Source organism: Myxine glutinosa, chromosome 7, assembly GCF_964187855.1.
Source record: "Myxine glutinosa chromosome 7, kmMyxGlut1.1, whole genome shotgun sequence".
NCBI lineage: Eukaryota > Metazoa > Chordata > Myxini > Myxiniformes > Myxinidae > Myxine > Myxine glutinosa.
In genome coordinates, this window is record NC_136267.1 from 102500373 (window position 1) to 102524576 (window position 24204).

Consider the following 24204-nt stretch of genomic DNA (forward strand, 5'->3'; position numbering starts at 1 on the left):
ACCACCATCTCTTATCTTCCCCCTCCAAAACCTTGATCTTTTCTACCCCCATTAATTCACCCCAGATCCACTTTTTTGAAACACCGACCTCTTTCCTGGAAGGAATCAATGTTAGCTCTTACACGAGCCTCGATCTTGTATACAATAAAAAAAAATAAAAAATGGATTCGGATACGAGAATTATTTAATTTTTAATTCATTCATAACCTTTGAGTTATAGGGCCACAAACGATAAATAACATGATATTTCATAACGTTGTGGACGAGTTATGACTAAACTTATGGGATGAGTTGGTTCGGTGACAAGAACAAACCGATTCGATTTTGGTTTTTTTTTTTTTTTGGTTTTTTTTTTTTTTGTATACAAGATCGAGGCTCGTGAAAGAGCGAACATTAATCACACAGAAAGACAAACAGACACATAAAACAAATAACATCGGGAGCGGTAGACAAGATGGGGAGAGAGGGGGAAGGACACAAACACACATTTGAGAGCAGGGACCGAGAGACATGGAGACATCGAGAGATCTGTGGGAGGGAGAGGGCTTTGGGGGGGAGGCATGTGAAGGGGGGGAGGCATGTGAAGGGGGGGGAGGCATGTGAAGGGGGGGGAGGCATGTGAAGGGGGGGGAGGCATGTGAAGGAGGGGGGGGGGGTGGGAGAGGTATAAACATATGGACACTGCCAGGATTTCCAGGAAATAAGTTGGAATTTCAAACAAGGTGGATCTGGGGTGAATTAGTGGGGGTAGAAAAGATCAAGGTTATGGATGGGGGAAGATAAGAGATGGTGGTGAACAGCTGTTTTAAAGACCTGGAGGGAGGAGAGGGATTGAAGGGAGTGTGGGAGTTTGTTCCACAGGCGGGAGAAAAGAGGAATGAAAGAGTGAAGGTGAGCAGAGAGCCGAGATTTCGGCAGTTTAACCATCAGAGGGTTGCTGGCAGATCTTGTGCGACCTGTAGGAATATTTGGGGGACAGAGCACAGAGAGAGCTGGGGGAGCAAGGCCGGAGAGGAGTCGGTAGAAGACAGAAAGACCACCTACCTGCCTGCGGTGAGTGAGTGAAAGGCCCTCAGAGATAGCTTCATCGCGGGAGATTCCAATGATTTTGAAAGCTTTGGATTCAACAGCGTGAAGCCGAGCCAGGTGTGAGGCAGGAGCACCAGCCCATAGGGGAGAACAGTATTCCATTGAGCTGCGGATGAAAGCCTTGTATGTGGTGAGGAGCTCAGGTGTGCCGAGGAAGGACTTCGCACGACGGAGGATGCCCAGTCGGCGACTGGCTTTGGAGGCCAGCTTGGAAATGTGGTTTTCCCAAGAAAGATCATGGCAGATAGTGAGACCCAAAAGCTTGAGTGACAGAACTTCTTGGAGAGGATTGTTGAGAAAGTAGATGGGAGGGTTGTCCAGTCGATCTTTTCGGAGAGACATAGTAAGAGAGTGAGATTTGGCAGGATTGAAAGACATGTTCCACTTGTTTGACCAGTCTGTGATTTTGTCCAGGTCTTCAGAGAGTGAGGAGGCTGCAGACTGCCGATCTGAGGGAAGAGGAATGGAGCGGCAGAGAGTGGAGTCATCAGCAAAGAGATAGAGAGGATTTTCCAGAGAGTCAGAGAGATCATTGATAAAGACCAGAAAAAGCACAGGGCCCAGCACACTTCCTTGGGGAACTCCAGCCTGAACAGGAAGGGGAGATGAGAGAAATCCATTCAGGGCCACACGTTGACTACGACCAGAGAGGAAGTCCGCAAGCCATGCATGGAGATTTCCATGGATACCATAGGAGGAGAGTTTGGTGAGCAGAGCTGGGTGCCAGACCGTATCAAAGGCCCTTGATATGTCAAGGGAGACAGCTCTGATTTCCTGTTTGGCATTGAGGACCTCCATCCATTGTTGAGACAGCAGAAGCAGCATGTCCAGAGTAGAGTGACCTGGTCTGAAACCAAATTGATGATCAGAGATCAAGCCATTGGAGAAGAGGAAAGATTTCATATCCGAAGCAATGATGGATTCCATGACTTTGCTGATAATTGGGAGCAGGCTGATTGGTCTGTAGTTGCAAGGATCTGTTTTTGCACCTTTTTTGTGTAAAGCGGTAATGTTAGCTGATTTCCAGGATGCTGGCAGATGACCTTGAGCAAAACATAGGGTGAAAAGAACAGAGAGAGGGTGAGATAGAGCGGCAGAGCAGGATTTTAGGACCCGTGGGCTGATGCCGTCTGGTCCAGTTGCAGAATCAGAGTCGAGGTTTGACAAAAACTCCTCCACCTTGTCAGGAGAGAAGGACACAGAGTCCAGGAGCAGTTGGGTTCGACTGGGAAAGGTGGGAACAGAGAGAGATGGGTTTGGGACTAAGGATTTCGAGGCGAACACAGAGTTGAGGCATTCGGCTTTGTCACGTGCGATGTCAACTGTGTGGCCATTTGAGGTAAGGGAGGGGATGGAGGGGGAACAAACACCAGGTTCAGGTGTTCAGGTCCGAAACCAGATCCGGCCTATTAGTGGATGATACTGTGGCGGACACGATGGCTCGCTGGCGCGGTGACATCATTCCGCCCACCAAGAGGGTGTCGGCCACGCCCGAGGGGTAGGCGTGGCCTCGGGATATACACGGGGCATGAAGCCCCGAGCACGTCAGTGCTACAGTTTGAGCTTCACAATAAACTCTTTTGACCCTACGCGTTGTGGCTTACCTTCCTTGGCAAACAAGTTGCGTGCGTAGCACCACGCTACATTGGTGACCCCTTTTGGTTCAGCCGTCGCTGACCACAGAACGCGCCATGGCCAGCAATGCGGTCGCGGTAAAGCTCCCTGAGTTTTGGGAAGCACTGGCCGAGGTATGGTTCGTGCAGGCCGAAGCACAGTTCCAGCTTCGAGGAATAACGGCGGACGAGACGCGTTACTATCACGTGATCGCCGCCCTCGGGCCCGGCACGGCCGCCCGAGTCGTGTCCATCCTGCGGCACCCACCGGCGGAGCACAAGTACAGGGCGCTCAAACGCCTCCTCATCGCCACGTTTGGCCTCACGGAGTTCGAACGGGCGGACCGCCTCCTGGACCTTCCCGAACTCGGCGACACACGACCATCGGTGCGGATGGATTACATGCTGTCATTGCTGGGTGACAAAGCCCCGGATTTTTTATTCCGGGCGCTTTTTCTACGCCAGCTGCCGGCACAGGTACGCCTCGTGTTGGCCGGTTCCAACATAGGGGAACCCCGCGCTCTGGCCGTCGAGGCCGACAAGTTTTTCGCGGCTTGTGACACGCGGGCGAGCTTCGGTGCGGCCGTCGCGGATCCCGAGGCTGATGCGCATGCACACCTCGTGGATCCCGAGGCTGATGCGCATGCACACCTCGTGGCTGCCGCCATGCCCCGCCCACCACCACTGCAGCGGCGAACGCCGCGGCCTCCGCCGCTCCCGCCGCAAGCCTGGTGCCGTTTCCATGCCAGGTTCGGCCACAAGGCAAAGACGTGTTGCCCGCCGTGCACGTTTGGCAAGTCGGGAAACGACCAAGCCGACACTCGGTGGCGGCCCTGAGCGTCGGCAATTCCGGCAGCCTCTTATTCATTACAGACACCTTGTCCGGGCGCTGCTTCCTCTGCGACACAGGAGCGCAGGTAAGCGTCATCCCAGCCCACGCGTCCGACAAGCGAACAGCGAGCCGGGGCCCCGCGTTGCTTGCAGCCAACGGTACACCCATACGCACATTCGGGAAGCGCTGCCTCTCCCTGTGGTTCGGAAGGCAGCGCTTTCAATGGTCGTTCGTAACCGCCAGCGTGCCGTTGGCATTGCTCGGTGCGGACTTCCTATGTGCAAATGGGTTGTTGGTGGACGTGAAGCACAGAAGGCTTGTCCAGGCCGAAACCTTTAGCTCGCTCGCTTGTTCGCCGAGCAGCTCGTTGAGCGGCTCACCAAGCAGCTTGCTAAACGGTTCCGTCCCGGCGAGTTTGGTTTGTACGCTTCCGGCAGCGGATGACTTTACCCGCCTCCTCACCAGTTTCCCGGCCCTCACGCGGCCCACCTTCTCGGCGGTGGCCGTCAAGCACGGGGTGGAGCATCACATCCCCACCATCGGGCCACCGGTCTACGCCCGGGCACGCCGCCTCGAGCCGATGAAGCTCGCGGTGGCGAAAGCGGAGTTCGCTACGCTGGAGCGGCTGGGCATCGTGCGGCGCTCAAAGAGCGCTTGGGCATCGCCGCTGCACATCGTGCCGAAGCCTGGCGAGGGATGGCGGCCGTGCGGGGACAACCGCCACCTCAACGATGCTACCACCCCCGACCGCTACCCGGTCCCTCACATCCAGGACTTTTCCGCCCGGTTGGCGAAAATGTCCCTCTTTTCCAAGGTGGACCTCATCCGCGGCTACCACCAGGTCCCCGTCAGGCCGGAGGACATACCGAAGACGGCCGTCATTACACCATTCGGCCTCTTCGAGTTTCTGCGGATGCCCTTCGGGTTGAAGAATGCGGCTCAGGCGTTCCAGCGGCTGATGGACAGCGTCTTGCGCGACTTGGATTTCGTTTACGTCTACCTGGACGACATCCTCGTCACAAGCGCGTCCCGCGAAGAGCACCTCCGCCACCTCCGCACGCTCTTCGAACGCCTGGGCCAGCATGGCCTGATCGTAAACCCCGCCAAGTGCCGGTTCGGCGTCGCCGAAATCGACTTTTTGGGGCACCGCGTCACCAGGCATGGGGCCACCCCCTTACCGGCAAAGGTGGAGGCGGTCAAGGGGTTTCCGCGCCCCCGCACGATTAGGGGGCTCCAGGAGTTCCTGGGCATGGTGAACTTTTACCACCGTTTCCTGCCCCGCGTCGCCCAGCTCCTGCGCCCCCTGCACGAGGCCCTCCGGGGGAAGCCGGGCAAAGGTGACGTTGTTTGGACCGAGCAGATGGACGCGGCGTTCGCGGGCGCGAAGCTCGCCTTGGCTAACGCCACCATGCTCGCGCACCCGGCGCTCAATGCACCGATCGCCCTCACCACCGATGCGTCGGACTACGCGGTGGGCGCGGTGCACGAGCAATGGGTGAAGGGAGCTTGGCAGCCGCTGGCGTTTTTCAGCCGGCAGCTTCGACCGCACGAACGCCGGTACAGCACCTTTGACCGCGAGTTGCTCGGGCTCCACATGGCGGTCCGGCACTTCCGCCATCTGCACGAGGGCCGTTTGTTCACGGCCTTCGTCGACCACAAGCCCCTGGTCTTCGCGATGGCCAAGGTCGCCGAGCCATGGTCGGCCCGGCAGCAGCGTCCCCTCTCGGCCGTGTCCGAGTACACGACGGACATCCGGCACGTCACGGGAAAGGACAACCTGGTGGCGGATTGCCTTTCCAGGTCCGGCACCCACGCGGTCCACCTCGGGATCGACTATGCCCGGATGGCGGCGGACCAGATCGTCGACCCCGACGTCCAGGCCTTGCGGACCGCTGTCACGGGCCTCCGCGTCACCGTGGTGCCGTTCGACGGTGCGGGCACGGCCCTCTTGTGCGACGTCTCCCTCGGGCGGCCTCGCCCCATCGTGCCCGCGGGCTGGCAGCGCCGGGTTTTTGACGCCATCCACGGCCTGTCCCACCCGGGCATGAAGGCCTCCCAGAGGCTGGTCGCCGACAAGTTCGTCTGGCATGGCCTCCGGAAGGCCGTCCGCGATTGGACCAGGACGTGCCTCGCGTGCCAGCGCGCGAAGGGTGCACCGCCACACCCAGGCCCCGTTGGCCCCGTACGCGGTGCCCGAACGTCGGTTCGTCCATGTTCACGTGGACTTGGTGGGACCTCTGCCCCCCTCGCGGGGTTTCACCCACGTCCTCACCATGGTGGACCGCACCACCCGGTGGCCGGAGGTCGTGCCTTTGGCGGCGACAACGGCGGCGGACGTCGCGCAGGCGTTCATCGCCACCTGGGTTGCCCGGTTCGGCGCCCCCTCGGACATCTCGTCCGACCGCGGCCCCCAGTTCACCTCGGAGCTCTGGGGTGCGGTCGCGCGGGGGCTCGGCGTCCAGCTGCACCGCACCACGGCCTACCTCCCTCAGGCCAACGGCCTGTGCGAGCGCTTCCACCGCTCCTTGAAGGCCGCGCTCCGGGCTACCCTCCGCGATGGCGGCTGGGTCGACAGGCTCCCCTGGGTCCTGCTGGGCCTCCGGACGGCGCCCAAGGACGACCTGCACGCATCCGCGGCGGAGTTGGTCTTCGGACAACCGCTGCGGGTGCCGGGCAAGTTCCTCCCCGACTCCATGGTCCGCTGCGCAGCAGCGCTCCGCACTGCAGGAGACCGCCCGGAGGTTCCCCCCGGTGCCGACGGCGCACCACGGGTGCCCGCCAACGCACGTCACCCCGGAGCTTCGCACGGCGGAGTACGTGTTCGTCCGCCACGACGCCCACCGGACACCACTGCGGCCCCCGTACGACGGGCCCTTCCGCGTGCTGGAAACTGGGGCGAAGCACTTCACCCTCGACATCGGCGGTACTCCTGACCACGTTTCCGTGGACCGCCTCAAGCCGGCCCACCTCGACGTGGACCACCCCCCGCCAGTGGCTCGGCCCCGGCGTCGGGGCCGCCCCCCGGCGGGCGGACCTCCGGCACCGCCCAGCCCCGCCGGCACGCCCCCCCCCCCCCCCCCCCCGGTCATGCACCCATCCCAGGTGCCGCCGGAGGCATCCCAGATGACATCCCGGCATCCCAGACGCCGCCAGCCGCCAGAGGGCGCTTCGGCCGGGTCATCCGTTTGCCCCGCAAACTGACCCTTCAGGTGCGCGGGAATTCTGGGGGGGCGCGTGTGGCGGACACGATGGCTCGCTGGCGCGGTGACATCATTCCGCGCACCAAGAGGGTGTCGGCCACGCCCGAGGGGTAGGCGTGGCCTCGGGATATACACGGGGCGCGCAGCCCCGTGCCCCGAGCACGTCAGTGCTACAGTTTGAGCTTCACAATAAAGACTCTTTTGACCCTACGCGTTGTGGCTTACCTTCCTTGGCAAATAAGTTGCGTGCGTAGCACCACGCTACAATACAAAACATAAACTGTTCACCAGGTGGAGGTACAGTATGCTCTATAGTCTATACCAAGTGCCATTCTAATTCGGTAATGTTTTCATAAAATCTCATTGTAGTATTCCAAACATGATTCAAGAATTATCTATCCTCTTTGTTGTCAGTATGCTGAAAGTTTATGGAAGGCAATAAATACTTTGCAAATGTTTTTGGTTCAACAATAACACTAATTATTTACTAACACTTATTATTTAGAGTAACACAATTAAAATACAACTAACATTAATTATTTCGAGTTACGTTCGCAACGCAGTAATCCCTGAAGACACCATTACGTCATCATCGAGCATCTGTGTGACGTCACGTCTGAATCGTGTGTTGAAATCGATTGATTTATATATTTATTATTACAGTACCGTGTTGAGTCGACGTCAACATGGATTCCAGCATTGATTCAAGGATAAACAAGAACTTTGGCGCGGAAAAAGGACATTCGTCCCATCATGCCTACGCAACAACAACCTTGAAGTCGAAACAATCACCCAAGATCTGCAAGCCCTGTCAATATCCCAAACCCCCCTCAATCTCCAATGGCCAATGGGTACCACTTGCGCAACTCTCAATAGCTTTTATCGATTATTATTTTTCTAAAGTTCGCATTTGTCAAGTTATGTTAGCTATTCCATAATATTTTCGCTTTGGTAGTATTCCTAAGTCTTGAAGTGACTCAACAGATGTTTGTACACTTTCCCGAGCCATGACGGCTAATTAGCAACAGAGGGTTTAGTTTTTGGTCAAGGTTAGTTTATTTCCATCGAGTTATAAGCCTAGAGGGCGCACTCGCTATACCGCGAAGGCGCGAACAGAGCCCGGCTGTGCCACCATGGAGACCCGGCCGCCATGTTTTTGGGGGGCAACAAGTACACGGGTGCGCACACTAACGCTGTGGTGTCTGAGAACGAGTGGCTGTTTAAAGTTTATTTTTTATTATTTGTTTCTTTTTTCTTTTATCCAAACGAATAATATAGTCATTGCCACTATTTATCATACATTAAAGCACTAATCTTGATTGAAGATGGCAACCACACGAACGAATGAATGATACATATATTTACCTAAAAAATAAGTTCTATTTTCCTGATTATTAATGGAGTGTAAAACAGTTGGTTTTAAAACACCTATGATAAAACTAAGTTATACTCGGTCATCTGGACATTCACTCTGCTCACTGTAACGGGGGGGGGGGGGGGGGGGGGAGCACCACAATCACATTTATATGCTGATCGTCAAAAACTGCAACATAAAAAACTGAGGCACAGTGACAAGAAAGAACACTTTCATATTTAATTTAATTCATTTGCAATTTCATTTATAATTCAAACCTTAATTAAAAAAAAAAAAAATACAAAATCAACCACCCACCCGACCACCCACCCAACCGACCACCCACCCAACCATCCATACACCCGACCGACCACCCACCCGACCGACCACCCAACCGACCACCCAACCACCCGACCACCCAACCAACCGACCACCCAACCACCCGACCACCCAACCACCCGACCACCCAACCATCCACCCAACCGACCACCCAACCACCCACCCAACCAACCACCCATCCACCCAACCAACCACCCATCCAACCAACCACCCAACCAACCAACCAACCACCCAACCAACCACACACACAAACAAACAAACAAAAAAAGACCCCAACAAATAAACAAACAAACACCGCATCTTTTTCACTGTCTCATGTTGTCTGTTCTGATCATGTTCTGATCTTTCACTGTCTAGAGAAGCTTCAAAATGGTGTTGTCCCTTCTTCTCAACTTCTGCTTGAGCCCTTTCAGTTCATTGCATGCTTCTTGTAATTTGTGTTTGGTTTGTCTCAGTTCTTGTTCAATAATATCAGGAGATGCACTGTAACCATGATCATCTGAGAAAACTTCAGCTGGATTTCTCTTCTCTGGTGGTCCAGACACAGAATCATCAGGATAGGGCCTTTTCTTTGGTGGTGCTCGCTTTTTATGTTCTTTCTGTTTGTGGGGAAGGTGGGCTGGAAACACTGTCGGACCGGCTTGGTGGAGAAGCCTATGGTGAATCCCTTTTTCATCTCTTGGATGAATTTCTACGTGTGTGAAAAAGAAAGAAGATGCTAAAAAAATTACCGTTAAAAAACTTAATACAATATTGTTCTATTAATCGAAAATAATAAATCAGATTTACAATTTCACATACAAGTTCAAGCTAACTTTATAACGGGTAACAGTCCAAGACACACACACCCCTCAACATTTTTTGCAAACGTGCATTGGCCTACATGAAATCTTATTTGCCATAAAATGCGTACAAAACCCAAAACAAAATTAAACATATAAAGGAATCCCTGTTTCACGTAAATACCCTAATGTTTCGGGATATGTTTCTTGAAACACATTTCTCCCCATCATATGGCCTCCTTATATGTACAGTGGGGAGAACAAGTATTTGATACACTGCCGATTTTGCAGGTTTTCCCACTTACAAAGCACGTCAAGGTCTGTAATTTATATCATAGGTACACTTCAACTGTGGAAGACGGAATCTAAAACAAAAATCCTGAAAATCACATTGTATGATTTTTAAGTAATTAATTTGCATTTTATTGCATGAAATAAGTATTTGATACATCAGAAAAACAGAACTTAATATTTGGTACAGAAACCTTTGTTTGCAATTACAGAGATCAGACGTTTCCTGTAGTTCTTAACCAGGTTTGCACACACTGCAGCAGGGATTTTGGCCCACTCCTCCATACAGATCTTCACCAGATCCTTCAGGTTTCGGGGCTGTCGCTGCGCAACACAGACTTTCAGCTCCCTCCAAAGATTTTCTATTGGGTTCAGGTCTGGAGACTGGCTAGGCCACTCCAGGACCTTGAGATGCTTCGTACGGAGCCACTCCTTAGTTGCCCTGGCTGTGTGTTTCGGGTCGTTGTCATGCTGGAAGACCCAGCCACGCCCCATCTTCAATGCTCTTATTGAGGGAAGGAGATTGTTGGCCAAGATCTCGCGATACATGGCCCCATCCATCCTCCCCTCAATACGGTGCAGTCGTCCTGTCCCCTTTGCAGAAAAGCATCCCCAAAGAATGATGTTTCCACCTCCATGCTTCACGGTTGGGATGGTGTTCTTGGGGTTGTACTCATCCTTCTTCTTCCTCCAAACACGGCGAGTGGAGTTTAAACCAAAAAGCTCTATTTTGGTCTCATCAGACCACATGACCTTCTCCCATTCCTCCTCTGGATCATCCAGATGGTCATTGGCAAACTTCAGACAGGCCTGGACATGCGCTGGCTTGAGCAGAGGGACCTTGCGTGCGCTGCAGGATTTTAATCCATGACGGCGTAGTGTGTTACTTATGGTTTTCTTTGATACTGTGGTCCCAGCTCTCTTCAGGTCATTGACCAGGTCCTGCCATGTAGTTCTGGGCTGATCCCTCACCTTTCTCATGATCATTGAGGCTCCACGAGGTGAGATCTTGCATGGAGCCCCAGACCGAGGGAGATTGACTGTCATCTTGAACTTCTTCCATTTTCTAATAATTGCGCCAACAGTTGTTGCCTTCTCACCAAGCTGCTTGCCTATTGTCCTGTAGCCCATCCCAGCCTTGTGCAAGTCTACAAATTTGTCCCTGATGTCCTTAGACAGCTCTCTGGTCTTGCCCATTGTGGAGAGGTTGGAGTCTGATTGATTGAGTGTGGACAGGTCTGGAGACAGCTTTGCGGTCGGTCTTTGCGGTCTTTGTGGTCGGAGACGGTCTGGAGACGTCTTTTATGCAGATAACGAGTTCAAACAGGTGCAGTTAATACAGGTAATGAGTGGAGAATGGGAGGGCTTCTTAAAGAAAAAACTAACAGGTCTGTGAGAGCCGGAATTCTTACTGGTTGGTAGGTGATCAAATACTTATTTCATGCAATAAAATGCAAATTAATTACTTAAAAATCATACAATGTGATTTTCAGGATTTTTGTTTTAGATTCCGTCTTCCACAGTTGAAGTGTACCTATGATAAAAATTACAGACCTTTACGTGCTTTGTAAGTGGGAAAACCTGCAAAATCGGCAGTGTATCAAATACTTGTTCTCCCCACTGTATATATACATTTTGAAAAATTGGTAGATTTACAACTTTCAAAATTTACAAAGGTGAAAAAAAATAAATAAATAAATAAATAAATAAACTCGTGTCACGCCAACTTGCTGTCAATGACGCACACACTAAGTTAACCTCTCAACTACCTGTGAGCACACGCGTGTACTTGATATCCCTCTGGCACAGCGCCAAGAGGGGGTAACCGAGCTTGCGTGCGTGACCTTGGTTCCCCATTGAAAGTAAACAAGGGGTTAACTTTGTGTACATCTTTTTGACAGCAAGCTGGCATGCTGATAGTCTATATTAAAATCAAAGGTTATTTTCGCACCATCAGAACGAATGCATCGTCATATTGTTTTGGTGTCTAAACATTTAGTGACATGGAAAGAATTGGATGGAACTTGTCTTAGTTCTTACCTTGTAGGTAATCTTTATCCACAAAATGTTCACTGCATACATGGTGATTTTCTGTTGGATGAAAATTGTCTCTGCTGATGTTGGTTAGCCATTTGGACAACAACTGAGGGTTTTCAAGAGGGAACCTGACGATAAAATGTGATTAAAAGAAAATAGCATAAATTAAAAAGTCAAGTTGGGAAAGTTGGGTTGGACTTCTTCGATCCTTATTTGTTTAAAATGTCAGCCTAACTCAAGACTTAGTGCATGTTAGGATGACATTTTTTTTTTCCAGACATCAATCTCTTAACGGTCTTACACTGCCATTAGGGTAGGCATGAACAGATGAAATGTTTCATCATTTCTGTTCGAAGCAGGTCAAGTTGGATCCAAACCATCTCGGACCCAACCAATGCCAAATTGGACCAACATTTGGAAATTTCTTACAAATTGTAAAATGTTGAAATGAAAGAGTGCAACAACTTTTGCATAGCTTTATCGCTAATAATAGACATTAAAATTATTTATTATTAGGGGCTTATTATTTATTGATTGATTTTATTTTTTGGGGGGGGGGGGGGCAAAGGGGGGAGGCTTATTTATGTCCTCACTAAATTTAAACAATTGAAAAGGCCTGCAAAATTAAAACAAAAATGTAGACAAAATGCAAAAATTAATATTCTGGAGAATTTTTCCGTCACATTTGTTTATCTGCAAAATCACGAAAATTGAAGTGAGAAAAAAATTAAGAGTGAATTGTAAAACCTGACCAAAAAATCTAATTTTACTATTGAGGCCTGCATGTATTTACTTTTACTTTTACATTTTCACTTTAAAAAAATTTTTGGGCATAATTAGTACTTTTGTCCCACTTGGATTTCGAAAAAAAATGACTTTAAAATAATGATACTTCATCTATCTATAATTCCAGTAATCTCTGTGTGTCTGTGTGTTTGTGTGTTTGTGTGTTTGTGTGTTTGTGTGTTTGTCTGTGACCGCTGTTTCTCGACAACCACGGGTCCGATATACTTTAAACTTGCCAGGTATATTGCTGGGGACCCGAGGAAGTGCCTTTTCAAGGTTTCATATTAATCGGACAAGTAGTTACCGAGCTATGGCGATTTCTTTACCAAACTCCGCAAGCCGTTCGCTTTGGACCAAACCATTTCATGTAAATAGAGGGGGGGGGGATTGTCACCGTACTCGCAAGCCGTTCGCTTTGGACCAAACCATTTCATGTAAATAGAGGGGTACGATTCAACCAATCAGAGAGCAGCGAGCTATCACGTGTGCCGAGCGTGGCGTACAGACTCTGCCTCGGACGGCACATTTGAGAGCGTATTCATTTATTTCACGTTGGCAAACTATGTTGGCGTTAAACTATGTTTTAAAACTAATTAAAACTAATTTGCGATTCATCGTAACTGCGATATGCGACCTTCCGGACAGTCAAATGAGGACGTCACTTCCGGACTTACGGATAGTCATAGTGACGCTGAACGTGGCGAGCAGACGCTGCCTTGGACGGCACATTTGAGAGCGTATTCATTTATTTGACGTTGCAATCTGTGTTGATTGTTGTAAGGTACGATCGATTGTAGTACACGTTTATAATAACTCTGCCGATACAGGCCCGATTAACTGCAGCGCCATCCGAGCTGCGGCGTCGGGACGATACATTCATTGTACGGTCACATCACGCACTTACGGGCACGCCCATGCATGCATGGGCGAAGACATTTTTTTTTTTTTTTTTGGCAAGGAACGGGCACCCACGTACGGGCACGTCCTAGTGATAAGAATTAGGATAAGTCACACTGAAAAAACCTCTTGGGTCCAAGTTGCTACTTGGGTCTGAGTTGGTCTGGGTCTGAGATGGTCTGGGTCCGAGATGGTCTGGGTCCGATTTGGTCTGGGTCCGATTTGGTCTGGGTCCGAGATGGTCTGGGTCCGAGATGGTCTGGGTCCGAGATGGTCTGGGTCCGAGATGGTCTGGGTCCGAGATGGTTCGGGTCCGACTTGCCTCGAAACATTTCTGTATTATTATAGGTGTTATCAGTCCATCACTCACGACCATGATGACGACCAGATGACAGAAAAGAATAAACTCTCGCAGGTTTGAAGTTCATTTTTAGTGTAAGGCCTAGTGTAATGCTTGGCCACAATGGCATGAATGGAAAGGAGTTTGTTCCAAAGATTGAAAGAGTTGCAAAGAGACATCAGCTCCGCCTGTCATGCCTGTGCCTGTCTAGCCCTACAAGCAGGGCTGTATGGCTCTCTTTTACCATGGGTCTTATTGTAATGGCGATAACAATAAGACCCATGACATAAAAGAGAGCCATACAGCCCTGCTTCTTGTTGTGTGCCTGTCCGCCACTCTCAATGAATCTGACCAAATTCCGACCAAAATTTCTACTTTTGAAAAGAACAACACAGAGTACTCACCTGTGAAAACAAACATCCTTCTTCTGGTTGCGATGATTTGTGCACCCGCAGCAGGCACAACTTTTCGGCATCTTGCCACTAGAAAATATTCGTGACACAACTAGGTCATGTACATACATGTACGTTGTCAACAAATGTTGCCCCCCAAAAACATGGCTGCCGGTCGTCCTTGTCGGCACGAGGTCACGTGGTATGTTCGCCCTCTAGCCTATAATATAACTCTATGTTTATTTACCACTTCTATCCGTAGATTGTGAGAAATTTAAGTTTTCTTGTGTCAACCTTTCGCACGTTATTAATTACTCTGGATCTGGAAGTACGTTTTCGAGCAACGAATGAACGAAAGAACGAATTATTTTTATCTCTCGCTTTCCTTTGGTGTCTTTTTCTTTATTTAGCCTTTTCGGCCGTCCTTTCTTCTCTTCCTTCTCAATCTCCGCTTTGGGTAAAAACATAAACCTGTCTGTACAGTATTACATTTTAATTCTCTTCAGAGGAAGATGTCTTGATGTATAGTCTAGCTCGGATTGTAATGTTTCCCTCTCGGCACGGCTCGCTGCATTTTGTAAATATTACATTTACAGTGAAAAGTAAGACGCGTGTCGGTGTATAGATTTAATTAAACACAAGAACCCAAAACAATACAATTCAAAGTAGAAAAGATACTTCATAATTTATATCCCCGTTTAACCATGGCTGCGCCGGTGTTGGTTTTGCGTTGTATTCGTTCTGTGAAGGAAAGGGTGAGGTGGGTATATGAGAGGTGAAACGGGAGCAGACACGCAGACAATTGTGAATCCATACATTGCAAACACAGTATTAAATACGGAGGCCGTTTGAGTTCAATGTGAACGTTCCCACGTGTAACCCTGACAGGTGGACTGTCTGTGCGCGTGGTTTGGTATCTCCCGGAGGTGACGGTGAGGAGGATCGTGCAGGAGGATCAGGTCGCCGTTCAAGCAACCACGGAGCGGACTCGACACCACTGGATGGCGCAGGTCGGCCCAGAACTTGGATACACTTGGTTATCTGAACTTCAGTTGTTATATGTTCATGTTTTAATAAATATAACTGTCTTTCGGACTTTGCAACGTGCATTCGATTTATTTCGAGCATGTTCTACACCCTGCTTGCACTACTGCACACGATACTGTACTTTTCATTATAATTGGTGCGTTTTAATTGTTTCTCAGATACAGCAGGATCGAATGTGCCACACATCCACATTTTCTAATCCATCAGATTCATATACATCCCAAAATAATTTCACATTAACATGACACAGGGCGAAACCAGGTTTCGCCCAAAAGGGCGAAACCAGGTCGGTAACTGTGAGTTTTACATACACTTATGACAGTATCTGAACTAAGATCAAAATTCTGCTCTGTCAGAGGGTTCTCTTGAGAGCTTGACAGGCATGTAGCAGAGCGGATGTACATGGCAGTGACGTCATTACTTGCGCTCATTGAAAGCTGGAGAACTGCACATATATTTGGATTGGTTTGCTCCCGGCTGCATCCAGGGGATTCCATATAATGAGTGGATACCAGAGGTAATGTGCCATGTGGCAGATTGCACTTATCGCTCCCATTAAGGTACAGCATAGCTGGATGGGATACCTTAATGGCGGTTCACCACTGATGGTATGAAATCGCATAGTGACTGATATATATATATATATATATATATATATATATATATATATATATATATATATATATATATATATATATATATATATATATATATATATATATATTATATATATATATATATATATATTATATATATATATATATATATATATATATATATATATAATATATATATATATATATATATATATATATATATATATATATATATATATATATATATATATATATATATATATATATATATATATATATATATATATATATGTATATATATATATGTATATATGTATATATGTATATATGTATATATGTATATATGTATATATGTATATATGTGTGTGTGTGTGTGTGTGTGTGTATATTGGTGCGGATCCGCCGCCGGCCTTTTCCCTTACCGATTAGTCCCCTTGTCTTTGACTGGCCTGGCGGGACCTGGGACCTATGACATCCCTTCCGGACAGCGCAAATAGTGTATTAGGACCAAATTCGCTATTACCTAAATACTCGCGCTGCCCTGGAAGCGAGGAAATAAGCCCCGCACGAACCACGTGTGTTGATACGCCGAGCGGTGTGTACACGCGATCCGCGCCGTTTAGATGATGAACCCGATTCCAGCGGTCTTATTCGTCCCACGCTTAGTCAATGGATAAATCACAAAGGCGATCGAATTGGAAAAAGGAAGAACAAGATTTATTCACACTATTCACAATGATCCAGAAGCAGAGACACAGGGCAATCCTTACACAGTCTTACTTAATACCCAAAAGACTATGGGCCCGTTTCACTCACACTCACACAGGGATTGCAGCTGCAGGATGATGGTCCGCGCGTCCAGGGATGGCTCTCGTGCAGCTCCCTCCGGTCTCCGGCTCGTCCCGTGCAGATGGATCCAGGAGAGGTCAGGAGCTCGTAGCGTGCCGTTTGGACGCACAGGGTTATTACGGGGTGAACGGTAGGGGGTGGGCTCTGGTGCGGTTGGCGGTTAATCACTGGCGGCTATGGCCGCGTTTACTCGCGTGGCTGGAATATTCGCTATTCGCTACCGGCGCGTTTGGCTGTGGCCGCGTACTCGTACCGCCAACGCCTCTTCTTCTTCCCCTCTGGCGCGTACGTAATATGGCGAGTTACAGTTCAAAGCCTCAAAGCGAGCGAGTCCTCAAATCCTCAAAGGGCTATCGCAACGAAGTTCTCTCCACAAGTCCTTTTCGATGCGCTTCAACAAGTGCTCACAATGCGCTCGCCTCCTCAAGTCCAGTCCTCTTGATATGCGCTCGCTGTAAAAGTCCTTTCTCTGCGAGTCCTCTGGTAACAAGTCCTTTTGAGGGCTTTGCGCACCGACTTATATTGGCACACCCCGCGAACCTTCTCGAACTCACCAGACGCGCCTCTCCACGCCCTCTCACGCCATGCCGCTAGAGCCCTGATTGGCTGGTGGCTCTTACCGTCATCGCCTCTGACGCTCTGCCTCGACTCCGCCCCGACCTCAACGCTGGCCCCACCCTTTTTAGGCCTACCTCGTGTTACTCGACTAGTGGACAGCCAATGCTTAACAAACTGAGCGAGCAGCCAATGCTTAACAAACTGAGCGGGCAGCCAAATGGGGCGTGGGATTGATTCCGCCCATCGAGTTGGAATTGGAGGGTGGACGCAAAATGAACGGGACCTAATCTCATGTCTTTACACAACGCAGATATTAATAGGGGAAATGGCCTATACTTACACATACTATGACATAACTAATACTACAAGTGGGCCTACGTGTTGCTCATGGAACTAACTATGAGGGGCAAACCTTTAACCTTTAATGACTTCAATGTGCCAATCTCAAAACCGTAGCAATATATTCAGACATACAACAACAACAACAACATGCATTTTAAGGCCATTTTCCCTGCTAGAGCGGGGGTTAGCCTTGCGGTCCCCATGACAATCTTCTCCATTTTGCCCTATTTTCTGCATCTCTCCTTGTTAACCCCCTTGCCCGCATTTCTTTTTCCACCATCTTTAGCCAAGTCTTTCTCGGTCTTCCCCGTCCTCTACTTCATTCTACATCAATTTCCATCACTCTTTTCAACCAGTCACTTTCATCCTTCCTCAACACATGACCAAACCATCTCAGCCTGTTCCTCTTCACAGCATCAATCATAGGCAATATTCCCATCATCTTTCGCAATTCATCATTTGTCTTCCTCTCTCTCAACGATACTCTGCACATCCATCAAACCATTCGCATTTCCACCCTTTCCAGCCTTCGTTGCTGCTCTACGTTCATTACCCATGTCTCGCTCCCATAAATCATAACACTTCTCACACATGCAGCATACACCTTTCCCTTCAGCTTCAGCGACACTCTCCTCCTCATCAGCACGCCACTCAGTTCCCGAAACTTCTTCCATGCACATCTCACTCGAGCAACCGTTGCCGAGTCTGATCCACCTTCTCCATTCAGCATGTCTCCGAGGTAGCAAAATGTTTTCACACCTTCCAGCTTCACGCCGTCTCCAAGATCCAACTCAACATTTCCTCCATCTGCAGCTCCCTCTGTGCACACCTTACATTTGAATGTAGCTGCCACACTGGTAAATGACCCTCTCAGACCACTATATTTTTGATGAACCCACTCAGCGCACATTGTACATTGAATGGAGTTCACTCCGACACCCTTCCTGCACACAGCACACGGCCACTTCCCAGTTCTTTCCACCTCACCACATGCTTTACCACTTGCCATCACCTTCGTCTTTCCGATATTCACCTTCAGACCTTTTGTCTCCATACATTCCTTCCATTTGTTCATCTTTTCCTTCAGTCCATCCATACTTTCCGCAATCAACACGAGATCATCTGCATACAACAACTCTGCATAGTTCTCAATCTCACTTCCCTGCAAAAGACTGATGCTGTTTTGTACACAGGTGATGTCTATCCTGTAAATGTGGGACGCAGACAACACAATGATTCATCTGTCACATGTGGAACGTGTGAAGACATAATTGCATCAAAATGATAAATAGCCCTTTAAAGGACTTGGCATGGTTTTTGTTTGTTTTGGTGGGGGGAGACAGACAGAGAGAGGTGGCGGGAGACAGACAGAGAGAGGTGGCGGGAGACAGACAGAGAGAGGTGGGGGGGAGACAGAGAGAGGTGGGGGGGAGACAGACAGAGAGAGGTGGGGGGGAGACAGACAGAGAGAGGTGGGGGGGAGACAGACAGAGAGAGGTGGGGGGAGACAGACAGAGAGAGGTGGGGGGAGACAGACAGAGAGAGGTGGGGGGAGACAGACAGAGAGAGGTGGGGGGAGACAGACAGAGAGAGGTGGGGGGAGACAGACAGAGAGAGGTGGGGGGAGACAGACAGAGAGAGGTGGGGGGAGACAGACAGAGAGAGGTGGGGGGAGACAGACAGAGAGAGGTGGGGGGAGACAGACAGAGAGAGGTGGGGGGAGACAGACAGAGAGAGGTGGGGGGAGACAGACAGAGAGAGGTGGGGGGAGACAGACAGAGAGAGGTGGGGGGAGACAGACAGAGAGAGGTGGGGGGAGACAGACAGAGAGAGGTGGGGGGAGACAGACAGAGAGAGGTGGGGGGAGACAGACAGAGAGAGGTGGGGGGAGACAGACAGAGAGAGGTGGGGGGAGACAGACAGAGAGAGGTGGGGGGAGACAGACAGAGAGAGGTGGGGGGAGACAGACAGAGAGAGGTGGGGGGGGAGACAGACAGAGAGAGGTGGGGGGAGACAGACAGAGAGAGGTGGGGGGAGACAGACAGAGAGAGGTGGGGGGAGACAGACAGAGAGAGGTGGGGGGAGACAGACAGAGAGAGGTGGGGGGAGACAGACAGAGAGAGGTGGGGGGAGACAGACAGAGAGAGGTGGGGGGAGACAGACAGAGAGAGGTGGGGGGAGACAGACAGAGAGAGGTGGGGGGAGACAGACAGAGAGAGGTGGGGGGAGACAGACAGAGAGAGGTGGGGGGAGACAGACAGAGAGAGGTGGGGGGAGACAGACAGAGAGAGGTGGGGGGAGACAGACAGAGAGAGGTGGGGGGAGACAGACAGAGAGAGGTGGGGGGAGACAGACAGACAGACAGAGAGAGGTGGGGGGAGACAGACAGACAGACAGAGAGAGGTGGGGGGAGACAGATAGACAGAGAGAGGTGGGGGGGGAGACAGACAGAGAGAGGTGGGGGGGGAGACAGACAGAGAGAGGTGGGGGGGAGACAGACAGAGAGAGGTGGGGGGGGAGACATACAGAGAGAGGTGGGGGGAGACAGAGAGAGGTGGGGGGAGACAGAGAGAGGTGGGGGGAGACAGAGAGAGGTGGGGGGAGACAGAGAGAGGTGGGGGGAGACAGAGAGAGGTGGGGGGAGACAGAGAGAGGTGGGGGGAGACAGAGAGAGGTGGGGGGAGACAGACTTTGACTTTGACTTTTGAAGCTCTTTTATTATAAAGGTAAGAAACCCATACAAGTCATGCAAATAATAAAGTCACCACAATTCAAAACATGTGCAGCCAAACAACAACAATAAAAACACCAAACACTAAAATAAAAAACTTAACAAACCATGATCAAGTTTACAAAACCCACCCTTTGCACACCATTTTCCCACAAAGGTTTGTAAATCATCTTTCATTTGGAAAAAAGAAAATTCCATGCGTAACCTTGCCATGACTAGAGCCTTAAACACAATTACCACATCACATAAAATATCAGCATTTGCCAGGAGCTTTGCTTTTCTTGTTTTGTAGATTGCTAATTTTCCAATAGAAATTAAGAAATTAGCAAGAGCAGTCTCAGAGCGTTTTTTATAACTAAGTGGTGTTCCAAAGATAAAAACACGTGTAGAAAAAGAAAAGTTCATACGATTAAAAAAAGTTGATAAAAAACCAAAGAAGGGAAAGAGTCTTGCACAATCTACGTAAGCATGGAAAAGGTCTTCAGAAATCATACAAAAGGGGCATTCCACTGAATTATCCTCATTAAAACGATGTAATAAAACATTGGAGGGCAACACCATATGGGCGAGTCTCCAAGCAATATCACCAGTCCTTTTAACAATCGGTGAAACATACATTGCAGACCATTGCGGATGGGAGGGAGACCCAGAAGGCAGTTTCTCTTTCCATCGAGCCCCAAAAGAAAGAGGCTGTAACGAGGGAAACCGAACTGAGATACACAAACGATACAGTCTCTTTTTATCCTTGCTGGAAAGTGGCGATGAGGATAGCAAGATAGATGTTGTGGTGCTATCAGCTGGCAGGCTAGAGCTAGCACAGATCTGTGGTGGTGTACGGTGGTCACCAATGTTGGCGGTTGAGCTCAGGCCCAGGTGCCTAAAAACACACAGGATTTCCTGTAGGACCTTGGCTACGCTCCTCAAAGATCTGATGCCAGTTCTTACTTGAAGATGTCCTGCGGAGAACCAACTGTTCCTGTTACAGTCACGAAGGTCCCGAGTCGTTTTCACGCCAGCACTCACAAAACGTTGCACAAAGGCACGTGAGCGAGGAATAGCAGGAAAGAGGGCATTGTAGAAAAGGGGTTCCCGGAGGAACCTTTCACTGTTGTATGTCTCCATTTGGCGAGTTATTGAAATGGACCGCCAGACGTTCAAGACATCTTGGTAAAAGTCAGGGAGCAGCGAAGCATCGACATGTTGCAGCTCCATGAAGAAGAGTTCACAATTGTACCCAAGCATGCCGGCTTGTTTTAGTATACAGTTTGCAGTCGATTTCCAGGGCAAGGCCTCCAGAAATATAAAACGACGAGCTGTGGAGACTCGGAAGGCCATCACCCGACAAAGAATGTCCACAAGCCCATGACCACCTTCTGCCAGTGGGAGGCAAATAGTCTCTGGCTTTAGCCAGTGTTTGCCATCCCAAAATAAGTCAAGTAAACATTTTTGGATTGACGACACCAACGTTGCAGGTGGCTGCAAGGCAATCATTTTATGCCATAAGAGAGGGGCCACCAGGTTGTTAATGACCAGTGCACGACCTCGGAAAGACAAGGTCGACAAAATTCCTCTCCATCTGTTTAATTTGTTGCTGATTTTGTGGAGCAAACCATCCCAATTCCTTTTGACAAAGCCTGGGGTTCCAAGGTAAACACCGAGGTATTTCACACCTTCTTTTTCCCATGTCAAATTCATAGGGAGAATTGGAAGGGCAGAAGGTGGCGTACCGCCGACCCAAACTGCTTTGCATTTCGACCAATTAATTTGCGTTGTACATGCTTGAGAGTAAACCCGTAGGCACTCAAATAGCAGAGCAATGTCATTACTGCTGTGAACAGCAACACATACATCATCAGCATAGGCCGAAATGATAACGGGATTTTCTGAGGGAGTCACTGAAAATCCCATAAGAGAAGATCGTAAACGAATCAAAAGGGGCTCAATGCAAAGAGAGTACAATATTCCAGATAAGGGACAGCCTTGCCGAATTCCCCTCCCAATCCGCAAAGGTGAACAGAGACCATCATTGATTTTGATCAAGCTAAAAATGTGATTATACAATAAGGATACATATGAAGAGAGGTGGGGGGAGACAGAGAGAGGTGGGGGGAGACAGAGAGAGGTGGGGGGAGACAGAGAGAGGTGGGGGGAGACAGAGAAAGGTGGGGGGAGACAGAGAAAGGTGGGGGGAGACAGAGAGAGGTGGGGGGAGACAGAGAGAGGTGGGGGGAGACAGAGAGAGGTGGGGGGAGACAGAGAGAGGTGGGGGGAGACAGAGAGAGGTGGGGGAAGACAGAGAGAGGTGGGGGGAGACAGAGAGAGGTGGGGGGAGACAGAGAGAGGTGGGGGGAGACAGAGAGAGGTGGGGGGAGACAGAGAGAGGTGGGGGGAGACAGAGAGAGGTGGGGGGAGACAGAGAGAGGTGGGGGGAGACAGAGAGAGGTGGGGGGAGACAGAGAGAGGTGGGGGGAGACAGAGAGAGGTGGGGGGAGACAGAGAGAGGTGGGGGGAGACAGAGAGAGGTGGGGGGAGACAGACAGACAGAGAGAGGTGGGGAGACAGAGAGGTGGGGAGACAGAGAGAGGTGGGAGGGGAACGGGAGAAACAGAGAGAGGTGGAGGGGGGGGGGGGGGGTGGAGAGAGAGGGAGATATATAGGGCAACACATTTGAAAGTCTGAAGTTCGGAGGATGAGACAACGTACACGGGTAGAGGATGCCATAATCAGGAGAATAAGTGGACAAATTAATTTGAGTGGTCAAGCAGTTTGGACTTTGTGAGGGTCAGGTGGTGAGGGATTCTAAAGGAAAATGTGTAACCTGAGGTGACTTGGGAAGGGCAGAAGTAGGAGAGGGCAGGTTGAGCAAGGCCAGACGCAGGCTTTTATAAAATGAAGAGCCCACCAATAGGAGCAATTCAAGACAGCAATAGGAAGTAAACGAGAGATTGACACTTCCACGTTGGAAAACTGCAGCCATTGTTTAATGGGAATTGGCCAACAGAGACAGCATTCCTCAGCAACAAGTGCACGCACGTGTTGAAACAATTTATTATAGATTTTAGTCAGGCTTTGAGATCTATTTTGTGGACACACTGCAGTTTTTCACTGAATGTGTGAGTGGAGCATCTGAAGCAGTATGGTGCTGCAGAATGTGCGGCATGCCTGGCTCACGACATTTAAAAGGTAATGCTCACTTTACGAAAGCAGAAAAGTGCAATAAACACCAAGGAAAAGACAAGACTAGCTGAATAATGACGATGAAGCCTCGGATGCTTCAGGTGGAGCAGAGTTTTGCAGTTGAGGGTGAAGGGTGTGTGGGCACAGATAATGACTATCTAGAACATGTTCACCTTCTCGTGAGTTTATTTAGGTTCACTTATGGGCAGTCTACATGCGTTTTGTTTAATGTTCCTCACTCTCATGTCCGTACCTGTGACATTCCTAAATGTCGATCAATTTTTTTGAATTACACTTCCAATTTTTTTTCCTTTTTTAAACAAAATTAAGAATTCCAGACCAGTTGTGCCAGACGAAAATAATTCCAGTTGTCCCAGACTCGGTGATGCAATGCTTAAAGTATCCGTTTTGAGTCTGCGATGTCGTCGGTTCAAACCCCGGCCAGGTCGTACCAAAGACTCTGTAAAAATGGTATGTACTGCTTCCTTGCTTGTCGCTCGGAATTTTAAAGGATAGAGCACAGACAATCCGAATATGTTGGCATCCATGGGGAGAAGTAAATTCCTCCTGAGGAAATGCCTCACTGATTGCGGTGAGAAAAGCGGCGCCATTGTTGTGATGTCGCTGGTACCCAGAGTATCCCGAGAAGTGACAACACTTCCCCCAATGCGTTTGTCTCATCGAAGTGGTGTGTGTGTGTGTGTGTGTGTGTGTGTGTGTGTGTGTGTGTGTGTGTGTGTGTGTGTGTGTGTGTGTGTGTGTGTGTGTGTGTGTGTGTGTGTGTGTGCGTGCGTGCGTGCATGCGTTTGCCTGTGTGTGGATCATGCAAAGTTTAGATCATGTATATAAAAAACAAGTACAAAAAGTTTTAATTAAAACAAAAGCCGCGTCGATGTTACACAATGCCTAGATGCAGCTGTGCCGAAAACGTCGATGTTATAGGCACAGGACA

At 49.5% G+C, this 24204-nt stretch overlaps 1 protein-coding gene across 7 annotated transcripts in view; it reads left to right on the top strand.

Annotated features, from left to right (window-relative positions):
- Positions 1-7379: 7379 nt before the first annotated feature.
- MRPS31 (mitochondrial ribosomal protein S31) overlaps positions 7380-24204 on the top strand; it is a 396402-nt gene continuing 379577 nt past the window's right edge. For 2 of the 7 annotated variants that reach the window (XM_078782074.1, XM_078782072.1), the window contains exons 1-2: positions 14457-14712; positions 14841-14962. In XM_078782074.1, coding sequence (XP_078638200.1) covers positions 14657-14712; positions 14841-14962 — 178 coding nt within the window. In that variant the 5' untranslated portion in view covers positions 14457-14656. Of the gene's footprint in view, positions 7586-14194; positions 14410-14456; positions 14713-14840; positions 14963-24204 lie in introns of those variants that run through there. The other 5 variants (XM_078782073.1, XM_078782077.1, XM_078782076.1 and 2 more) reach the window with 5 other exon arrangements.